Below are 11,141 nucleotides of genomic sequence, written 5' to 3'. Positions count from 1 at the left end.
TCCCCAGGCTGCTCCAGTGCCCATTCCTATGGCAGGGAGGAACACAGAACCTGCCAGAGTCACTGCTACCCCCAAACCCTCACCTTGCCCAAGTCTCACCTGTTGATTTTTTTTTCTTCTGCAAAATTCTAAATTAAGATTCTTTTTTTGTTTGTTTTTACATTTTATACTACATAAAAACTTCAAAAATACATGAGCTTGATAAAATATACATGCTTAGCTGTTCTGCATCTAGCTGAAACTATAAATTGAACCTTTACAAGTGTCTTGGGTCACCTACAGCAAACATATTTACACAGAAGCCACCAGAACAAGTACCACTAAGAACTGGCTGTAAAAAATATTATTGCGATATACTACAAATGTAACCTTTGATAGGAGCTACAAAAAGCAGCATCTTTGTTTACAGAGTTCAGTGCAATTCTTTACATTAAAAAAAAATCCTATAAATTAATAAAGAAACCATCAGTGTTACAGAGGAAAGAACACGTTTTACATCCAGGCCGCGCTCCCCCGTCCTCTGTATTGCTTCAATTCCTAAAGGATTTGCCTTCTCTCTCCCATCCCAGTGCCTCTTTCCAACCCCACAGAAGATGGAATTCAAAGTGATTTTTTCCCCCCTTTCAGGAGAAGAGTGGTCAAAGCCCAGACTGGAATCCCAACCCCAGAGCCTCTCTCCAGTCTGGGATATCCAGGCACGGTCCTGGCGCAGGAGAACGTGGATGCAGGATGGGGAAGGAAGGGAGCTCTGGGCACACACACAGAGCTCCTCCTCCTCTTTACACTAAGATCTTACTTCCACCTTTGCTGCTCACACCAAGAAAAACCCACATGTGCAGAGAGAGGGGTGAAGGAACCTCCTGCAATGCTGAAAGCTGAGGCCTCCAGCCCCTCCACAGCCGGCAGCGCCCGATGTTCCATGACCGATTACAAGCCGGGTTCAATCATGCTGTTTTCATTAGATGACCTCATTAAAAGGATTTTTAGAGATCCTATTAGTGTGGATGAAACCTCATTTATCATATACAAGGTGGCAGAAGGAAGATGACCAAGTGTAAGAATCCAGGGGGGAAAAAAAGCCTTTCCAAGTGTCTCGCTGTTGTAAAGGTGAAATGGTTCCTCTGGAGCGCTGCTGCTGCGTGCACGGAGGAGCTGGAGTGAGACTTCCCTGGGGTGCAGCCACCTGCCCAGCCCTGGAGCCCCCGGCTTCTTTGGCTGCTCAAGAGTGAAAGGAAATGCTCAGGCCTCACCTGCCCGCTGGCTCGACTCCAACCCCTTCCCAAAACGCCAAATATTCTCCTTCCTCCGAGGTTCCTTCATTGTGTCCTTCATGTGCCGTGGCTGGGTGGATGCTGCAAGTCCTGTCCTGAGAAAATGGGGTGCAGCAGGGGGTGGAGGTGCAGGGCTGTGGCAGCAGCAGCAGCTGCTGGCCTGGGAGCCAGAAGGGTCGGGTACAGAGCGTGAGGGACGGGGTGGAAGGTGAAGGGGCCGGGGTGGATGGCGGACGCCGGAATGATGTGGATGGGGTGGCTGGCCAGGAACGTGGCAGGGTGGCCTGGAATAATGGAGTGGGTCAGGTGGGACAGGGAGATGGGTGTCAGGTGAGGCTGGGGGATGTGGTGGACCTGAGCGAGGGGCTGTGGGTGGGGATGGGGGTGGATGCCGATGGCGGCGGCGGCGGCAGCAGCGTGGTGCTGCAGGATGGCGTGCTGCACCGTGGTGATGGACGTGGCCGAGGCTGCTGCCGGCTGCTGGATGTGGATGGGCTGGAGGGCAGGGGCAGCCGGAGCCAGGGCGGCCGAGGTGGGGAAAGCCTTCACTTGCTTGGCCAGCAGCTGCTGCTGGATGTGCTGCTGGGCAGCCTGCTGCAGCTTGCTGTACTTCTCCATCTCCTCGGGCGTGAAGGTGATGGGCTGGCTCTCCAGCGGGGCTAGGGAGGAATCTTCTCCCCCCTCCCGATCTCCTTCCATGCTCGGCTCCCCGCTCTGAGGCACGTAGCCAGGAAAGTGCTCAACATCTGGAACTAAGGGCATCATACTGGTTTCCACTGGGACTGGCTGGTTGCCCCCATCCATAGGCTCCAGCCCATCACCGTCGCTGGGATCCGAGAGGAAGTTGTGTGGCATGACCAGATCTCCGGAGCCAAAGCACTCGGGGAGCGCCGGCGTGTCCAGGGGAAGGGATGGCATCTCCACAGAGGCTTCATCACGTTTCTGCTCATCCAGAGGCTTGTCCTGAATTACCATCACCACATCTTCCAGGAGAGACTGGCCGGCCAGCTGACCCTCCTCCATGCCTTGGGAACCATCCTCAGCATCTGACAGCTCCTGCTCCTCGCCCCTCTCCAAGCCAGACTCCTCGTATCTTTTGGAGTTTGGTTTCCGAATGGTTGGCAACTTCCCAATTAAGGGCAGAACCGGTTTGTTGCCTAAGGAAGGAGGCAGTTTGGGGCCAAAGTAGCCCTGGGGAGGATCTTTGAGCTTTATGCCCACTTTGTTTGCCCCTGACAGCATCTCATCAGCCACGCAGGGCTTCTTCTCAACCTTCCTGGACTGCACCTTTTCCAAGAGCAGCTTTGCAGTGACGGAGTTCCTCTCCTCAGGACTGCAGTCCCCTTCCGAGGCCCGTCCCACGCCAGAGCCGCTGCTGTTCTGGGACAGGGAGCCAGATCCTTTCAGATCCTCTCCTTTGCCATCCTCCTTCTTGGGCAGTGTCCCTTCACCTCGGCCTGTCCGGAAATAGTGAGGAGACTGCGAGCGATAGATCTTGGAGCGAATGAAGTCCCTTCTGCCAGACCTTCTCTCCTCGGGGCTCTCGTGGCCCCGCGAGCCCTTCCGTGACAGGGAGCGCTGCGAGTGGCTGCGGGTGCTGCGGCTGCGGTCCCGGCTGTAGCTGCGGCTGCGCTTCCAGCTGCGCCCGGTCCCGCTGCGGCTCCTCCTCTTGCTCCGGCTGCGGCTGCAGCTGCTGCTGCGGCTCCTGCCCCGGCTCCTCGATCTCGACCTGCCCCGGGGGTGGCTTCGGCTCCTGCTCCGACTCCTGGACCTGCTCCTGCTCGAGCTGTAGTCATCTTCCGACGAGGAGTACTTGCGCCGCTTGGAGCGGTGGTTGGAGCCGTTGTAGTCGGAGTCGTCCTCGGAGTCCTGGGAGCGCTTGGAGTGGCAGCGGGAGCGGTCGCTGTAGTCGCTGTAGCTGTCGTCTGAGTAGCTCCTGTGGCGGCTGTAGCGGCTGTGCCCCGAGGAGGCCTCCGAGCTGCTGGAGTAGGACCTGTGTGAGGAGCGCCTGCGGCCCGAGCGGGAGCGGCTGCGCGAGTGCTCGCTGCCCGACTCGTAGTCATCATCGCTGTACTGCGACGGGGACTTCTGGCGGCAGTGCTTGCCCGGGGAGCCCTCGTCGCTGTCGTCGTCACCGCTGCTCTGCCGGCTCCGGCCGCCGCCCCGGGGCTGGGACAGAGCCGGGCAGCGCCGCCTCGCTCCAGGCACCTGCTGCAGCTCAGCCTTGTGCCTTTTGCTGCCGTGCTCTTGGCAGGAGTTACCCCCATCCTCTTTTTTAGTGCTGCTTCCCTCCTCGGCAGACAGGGATTTCCTCTGGGACTCCTGGGAGCATCGCTTTTTCTTCTGGAAATGGCTGCAGTCTTCAGACAGTTCAGGTTTCAGTGCCCGGTCTGACTCTGTTGAAAGGGAGGATTTACCTTTTTTGTGCCTGTGCCTTTTCCGTTTCTTGGGTTTCTCTTCCCCCAGCTCAGCTTTCCGGGCCTTCTCCTCAGCTTCCTCCTTGTGTTTGCGTTTGTGTCTGCTGGACTTTTTGTGCTTCTTTTTCTTTTTGTGTTTATGGGACCTTCCAGATTTACTCTTCCCTGTTACACTCTTACTGCTGTCCTCCCCCTCTCCCTTACCGATGCTCCCCAGACCGGACTCCTGCTTGCTCTGGGATTTGTTTTCCATTTTTTGAGCAGAACTGTTATCTACATTTTCAGCCTCCTTGGCTTTGCTCACCTCACCAGGTTCTGTGCTCTGAGTGTTGTCCTTACAAAGCCCCCCTGGATCCTTGGATTTCTCTGCCCCTTTCCCTTTCGCATCCTTGTTACGGGAGAGCTTGAAGTCGAAGTACAGGGGGTTGCAGCTGTAGGACACAGAGGGCTCAGCTTTGGTGAAGATGAGCAGCTCTGAAGGCCACTGCAGTGTTGTGCTCTCATCCTTACTCAGAACAGGGAAAAAAGGTCCTGTGGGGTGCTTTGGTCCCTCAGAGCCATCTCTGCAGCCCGAGGCAGGAGGAGGAGCTTCTTTAGCAGTGTCTGGCTCGGGGGGATTGCTCTCTGGAAGGTGCTTGCTCTCCTGTGTGTTTTCATTCTCTGGGATGTCTTTTCGTTCTGTTTTGCCCTGCTGGGCTGCAGTTTCAGTAGTACTCTGCTCCTTCTGCTGCCCCGTGCTCTCGGCAGCCTTTTCCGTGTGCTTGCTGGCTTTGGGTTTGGGGGAGCTCCCCTTTTTCGCTTCGTGCGCGTTTTTTTTGTTCGCATTTTCCGCTTCCGTTTGCTCAGTAGCCTTCATGAAAAGCAGGAATTGAAAGTTGGGCTTTACTTTACAGTGGGCTGGGGGGATGTAGTGGTAATATTCTGGTTCCACAGCTGTTGGTCCATCTTCTCGCCTCATCTTCTTCAGTTTGGATAAGGTGCTGGCCAGAGCCCCGCTGTCCTTGTCGTGCTGGTCATCGTCCTCCCCCTTGCCATCAGAATTATTGGTGCCATCACCCTCCCCAGACTTCTGCAGGCTGCCCCCCTCTGAGGAACCCCTCTCATCACCTTTTGCCCCATCTCCAGAACTGGACTCGTCCACGTGGTCCTTGAAAACAGAAGCAATGGTCTCCAGCTTCACTGGGGTCTTCTTGGCAAAGGAAAAGGACACCCCAATCTTCTGCAGGGGCGTTCCCAGGGAGCCCTTAATGCCAAAGCTGATGGCCTGTGCCCCCTGTGATGCCTGGCCTGGCACCACAGTGCCTTGCCCAGTGCTCAGGAAGCCTCTGTCCGTGGTCATCTCTGTGCCCTGGCCGGAGCTGGTCTGGACGAAGGAGCCGCTGTTGGCTGCGGAGTCATCGTCATCTCCACCTTCCTCATCCACAGCCACCGTGGTGGTCCTGAACATGGGCCCACTTCCAGGAGCACTGGAACAGGGGAGAGAGAAAACACAGCTTACTGGTGTCCCTGTCCCTCTGCAGGAGGATCTATCCCTCAGTGAAGACAATCTTGCAGCCAGACACATGCATTAAAATATCAATATACAGCCACTCAAAGTTTTTCATAATATTACATTACTGAAGAAAATGTATTGCTGGATAAAGGGGATATTGGGAATGCTCTGCATGATCAGTTTAGTGAATTCACTCCTACCAGAAGCACAGCAGTGTGAAGCTTTGCCCTCGAAGGCCGTGCAGTATCCCAGAGCAGGAATGCCAGCCCAGCCCCGCCCAGGGGTGCTGGGACCCCCAGACTCACCACTCAGGCTGCCTCCTCTGCTCTGCCAGCTCGTGCAGGCGCCGCAGGGCCTTCTCCTGCTTCCTCTCATCCTTCCGGGATCTCGACGACACATTGCGAGCAAATTCCCTTTGCTTGAGATCTTTCAACCTCTGAGGCAAAAGAAAGCAGGGATGGATCAGATCAAAGCTGTCTGTGGTTTGTCCAAGAGCAGCTCTTTGCTGTAGCACTGGAAATTGCGGTGCCAAGCCCCTCCCCAGGGACATTTCTTGAGCCAGGATGGAGCAAGGGCATCTTAGCTCAACAAAGCCCATGGAGCACTGCCATCCTCCCAGCAGCTGAGGGAAAAGACAACTGGTGGTCACTTTTGGCTATGACTTCAAGTTCTGTGTAAACCCCTTTCCAATCAACACTACTGGTTTTCTTTAGCATGGACAACAAAGCTGATTTCGAAGCAACAAGCAAATTCTGGAAGGAAAAGGGGAAAAGAAGAAGGATTGTTTACTCTGCTGCTCTTGCAGCGTGCAGATGTACTTGACAAACAGTGCATGACACGAGTCAAAAGCATGGGCCAAAGGACAGGAGGGATTAGCTGGTGCCAGAGCTACCCAGGAATGACATCTGACAAAAGCAATGTACCATTACATTGGAGAAGGAGCCAAAAATCCCATGCAAATCATTTCATCAGCAAACCCAGAGTACAACATACACCACAACCAGTTACTTGTTTTCCTGACAGTAGTTCTGAGAGGGTCAAGAAACAAACTGCTCTAAAGGCAGGAGGGTCTCTTGGGGTTGAATACTTTGTGGGGGCAGAAGCACCAAATTCCCCAGAAATCTCATCATGAGGGAGCAAACCCAATCCCAAGGAATTTCAAACATCCTAATATTCACTGAGGAAGTCTAGGTAGCCATTTCTAATAGAAAATAAACATCCAAGACTTCAGAATATTTCAGAAAGTCCTTGTCTCAGAGCACTAGGAGAAGAGGCTGCTGGTTTCTTGGAATATATGTGGATATTTACAACATTTTTTTTAGAGTGCTCTACAGAAGTTTAAGTAACAGAAAGCAACAAAGACAGACCTCTACCATCCTAAAGGGACTCACTGTTTTTTTTAAGTGCACAATTCAAAACCCTTTCAAAGGGCCCAGTTCCAGAATGCATCCTGTACTCAGCTTTTGGAAAAAGTTTCATGTTTTTCAGGCATTTCATGCAGGGCCTGGGAGACTAACGAGACTCAGAGCAGGAGTCACTTTGGAACAATTCTCGTACAGGATGTACAAATCACTGGTGAATTCTAAATACTTCTGGCTGGCTGACTCTGCCTCTTTCCTGGAGCAGAGTCAGGCTGCCACACACAGAAACAGTGGAGCTGGAAACCAACCCAAAGCTCAAATTAGAGGAATTAAGCTGGCCCAATGTAAAGAGAACATTGCTTTGTGAAAAAGGGAGAGATTGGACAAGACAGAGGATTCTCTTACCTAATTGTATTTACTAAATGTGGTTGATTGTTACCAAAATCAGAGGGGAGGACACACAAAAAAGATACAACTACAGACACCAGTAGAAAGAAACTCACTCTTGTGATCTGGACTCCCAAATTAGAAGGGTTTGCTTTCAATACATCAGCTGAAAACGTCACATCACAAAGAAAAAAAGAAAGTAAAAATATAACAAGAGTGGAAGAGAGAAAAAAAAAAAAACAAAACAAAACCAACAAGCAAGCATGACTAGAGAGCTGTGGGGAGTGTGCCAGCTACTCTACAGAGCAGGGGCACGGGAGGAGCCAGGGTCTGCAGCAGGGACACACGGACACGCACGGACACAGCCATGATCCCACCTGGAACAGCAGAGCTACTTTCACCAGGACAACTAAAGGGCTCAAGGGTTTTGTGGTGTATGTATGTTAAATGTTGAGGAGGAAATTTTTTTTCCAAGAGGAAGGAAAAAAAAATCAACTAGATGGACTGAGCAATGCTATCAGCTTTTTCATGCTGATTTTGAAAGTGTGTCTGAAGTTACAGCCACCAACAGCTGACAAAACTATTTAATGGGGGCTGATGCCAAGGCTCGAGATCACTCACCCATTTGGAAAAAAGCATGACCCAGCTATTTACACCAGCCATGAACTGTGACCTTCTCCTCCCCAGAGGAAGGTGCAAGGGTGCACTCAGAGCCCCCTGTGCCCCAGGCATGGTCCTGATCACCCCCAGGACACAAAGTGGCCTCAGAGCTGTTGGGGACATGCAGCTGCCCCAGGCTCTCCTGCCTCCATTACATGGTGACTTCAATGCAGACAGAATTGAATTCCCATTATTAAATGCTGACCTTTGTGTGTCTCTGCTCCCCCAAACCTCCCACTCTCAACACTTCAAATTTAGAGGTGTGAAGCAAATGAACTACCCCAAAGCACTGGAATCCAGAATATGCACCACAGCAACTCCCAGCTGCACCCAAACCTGGGCCCTTGAGGCTGACAAACCACTGGCCCTGGTGTCAAGACTGCTGAGAATTTGGTACTTCTAAAATTGGGGAACAGTTGGTCTGGTTTTCAAAGGACCAAGAGATCTCAAGGCTGAGTTTCTTTGTGTCACAGGAGTCAGGAGGAAAAAGAGTCTTGCTGGAGAAATACAGGATAGAAAAGCTCTCAAATGCACTGTGCCAGCTCCTTGGAAATGCAAAATACTGAACAGAACACAGCTCAGCTTCTCAGACTGACCTAAACCAACAGATCTATAACCAGAAATGACTCCAGGTGGGCCAGAGACCTGGCTGGAGAGCATTACCTTCCCTAATGCATCCTGGGGGAGGGAAAAGGGGAAAACAGGAGCCCACATTGCTCATCTGTAAGAACAACCTGCTGCAGGAATGAAAAATAGCCAGAACTTTTCAGAATAACCTGTAACTCTCCCCTCACTGTTTCAAATGCAGGGATTCATCCCCTCAGAGTGGAAAACCAGCTCACTACAGCCATGCCCACCCAGCTCCCCAGTCCTGACTGGAAGGAGCAATCCAAAGACAAATTCACCAGGTGAAGGGAGCACAAGGAGCACTGAAATGCTGCTCACACACTGCCAGGTCTCAGCCTGCCCAGGAAATCCTCTGAACTAAACAGATATTTAATAATTTGAACTAAACAGATATATGAGCTCAGCTTACACTAAAGAAATTTCCATCTAATCCTGAGGAGAGTGTTATTCTAATCCCCTAAAAACCACTAAATGACTTTTTGGACCACACCAAATGTGTGGGTGTGAGTGAGGCTGGAGGTGCACGGAACTGCCCCTCTCCCAGCACCATGGAGAAATTCCAGCAAGGATTTAACACAGCCACTCTGCCATCCTCAGAGAGCTTCTCCCCTCCACAAGAAGAACTCATCCTTTTGGGGTGAATCCTCCCTTTTTAAGTCTTCCCATTGTGCTTAGCAAGACAATGATTTTTCAACAGGATTAGAGCCAAACCTGTATTAAATCAAACACATGCTTCATGTTATTACAAGATTTCAAAATTAAAGGGCATTTTTTCTCCCTGGGCAGTGTATTTTCTGAGGAAACAGCAGTTTATCCAAGCAGCAACACCCTTTCCAACTGCAGGATCATGGGGACCATAAAGCCAAGGAATATTCTGCTGGTTTATTACTTCAGCTGTCACAAGGGCTACACTGCAGTGACCAGCAGTGACACAAATCACCAGCACTTACATAAAATTTCTCCACATTTCCACATGCTGTAGGCAGTAGTTCACTACCTCCAGCCTTCCTGGGCTCTATTAATAGCTGCCACCCCCCTCAGCTTTGGAACAAAGAATTGTATTTTAAGTTTTCCTAACAAAATTCCAAAATTGTCTCTGCATTTCCACAGGAGTGCAAATTGAGTTCCTAAAGAGCAGGTTTGGTATCAAATCTGCAGCACAGAGAGCACAGTGCTGGATTATCTCCCAATCCCTGCGTGCCTCAGGAGAGGCCAAACTGGCAAACACCACCAGCACCTCCCAATTCTCACAAATCAGCTGAAACCAGCTGCACCACAGCACTGCTGGGAAGCTCCTGAGAGCACAACCCAGGCTCAGAAAGGGGGGAAATCCAGGGGATGAGCAGGAGTCAGGAACTGCTGCAGCAGGAAAATCACTGGATCCTCACAGGATGTCCTAAGGATCAGTCCCAGCCCTGGCCCTGCACAGACACCCCAACAACCCCACCCTGGGAGCTCTGCCCAAGCACCCCTGGAGCTCCGGCAGCCTCAGGGCCATGGGAAAACTCAGCACAGCCCAGACTGTGCTGATGAGATGGCACCAGGTAAGGCTTCCCCAGAACCCAGCTGGGGTGCAGAGCTGTGCAGGCGCAGGACCAGCAGTAAATGGATTTTTGGATTTTCTCCATTTAAGCTGACAAAGCCACACAGCATCACTGAACTGAGGCCCACTGAGACACATTCTTTGCCTAAAAGTGCAGAGCAGAGAGAGCCCCTGTTATTCTCACAAGACAAAAGCTCTGTCACCAGACCTGCAGATGTGAGAGTTTCATGGCCAACCTCACACTGAGCTGGGTCAAAGCAGATCCACCTCTGGGGCTGCAGGCAGGAGGCAGCACCCACGACATCAGAGCCCCCTCCTCCCTTCCATTGTTCTCATGTCTCTCTGCCAACCCACATTAAATAAAATAATAATAATAATAATGTACTTTTCATTCTGTGCCAGCAGATTTCTTGCTTTCTGAACTTTTTGATGTCTGCTTGATTCTTTGCCCCAAAAGCTTTTGGGAGTGAATGACACCATGAAACAGAAGCTCAAAGGATGAGAACCTTGATCATTTTCCTGAAGGGGGAACACAAGCCTGGCTTATCTTTGGTCATCAACATTCTTTGCACGCTTATAAATGAAGTGAAAAGAGCAGAGGGGAAATGGCCTGCAAATGCTGCCTTATTTCATCTTAATTTCCTCCTTGGAAGAAATCAATATTTTTCTTAGGTGGGTTGGGAAAAATATAGACAGGGTTGGGTTGGAAAGGACCTTAGAGATCACCCAGTGCCACCCTCTGCCATGGCAGGGACACCTTTCACTGTCCCAGGGTGTCCCAGTGTCCAGCCTGGCCTTGGGCACTGCCAGGGATCCAGGGCCTGCCCACCCTCACTGGGGAGAATTTCCTCATCATCTCTAACCCAAACCTACTCCCTTTTCAGTTAAATCCCTTCCCTTTTGTTTTCTCACTCCATGCCCTTGTCCAAAGTCCCTCTCCAGTTCTCTTGCAGTCCCTTTACTGATAACTGGTGGTTTTCTGAGGGCAAAGCATTTCTGAGGCAGAAGAACCTCCCCTGTTCCACCAAGTACCTCAGGGATCCCCTCCTGAGTCTTGTCCATTCAAGCCATGCTTGGAGGCCCAAGGTTTTGGGGATCTCAAGTCTCCCCAAAACACAAAGTTCAGGGTTTGCATTCAGAGTATTCCTCAACCCCAGCAGTGACTGTCTTGGTAATTTTATTGTGCTTGAACAGATCCCTCCCCCTTGGCATGAGAAGCAAAGATGCAGCTAATTAGGGCACAAAGAGAACTGAACATCCCTACCTTCAGTTCTGAGTTCCACCCTCTTTCCCAAAGAACTTTATGGAATACACTCCCTCTGCCCTTTTACAAAGAGAATCTAGGCAGAATTAATCACCTACACCTCCAAAACACCACAGACT

At 51.3% G+C, this 11,141-nt stretch overlaps 1 protein-coding gene across 10 annotated transcripts in view; it reads right to left on the bottom strand.

The window, feature by feature from the left end:
* Positions 1 to 61: 61 nt before the first annotated feature.
* Positions 62 to 11,141, bottom strand: part of GPATCH8 (G-patch domain containing 8) — a 54,636-nt gene continuing 43,556 nt past the window's right edge. For 9 of the 10 annotated variants that reach the window (XM_074557476.1, XM_074557482.1, XM_074557479.1 and 6 more), the window contains 3 exons: positions 7,045 to 7,094; positions 5,486 to 5,616; positions 62 to 5,154 (listed from right to left, as the gene is read on the bottom strand). In XM_074557476.1, the coding sequence (XP_074413577.1) occupies positions 1,329 to 5,154; positions 5,486 to 5,616; positions 7,045 to 7,094 (4,007 nt within the window). In that variant the 3' untranslated portion in view covers positions 62 to 1,328. The remainder of the gene's footprint in view (positions 5,155 to 5,485; positions 5,617 to 7,044; positions 7,095 to 11,141) is intronic. The other variant, XM_074557477.1, reaches the window with a different exon arrangement.

This window comes from Zonotrichia albicollis, chromosome 23 (genome assembly GCF_047830755.1).
Source record: "Zonotrichia albicollis isolate bZonAlb1 chromosome 23, bZonAlb1.hap1, whole genome shotgun sequence".
In the NCBI taxonomy this organism is placed as follows: domain Eukaryota; kingdom Metazoa; phylum Chordata; class Aves; order Passeriformes; family Passerellidae; genus Zonotrichia; species Zonotrichia albicollis.
The sequence above is the reverse complement of the archived record's forward strand: the minus strand, read 5'-3'. Positions and strand labels throughout refer to the sequence as shown.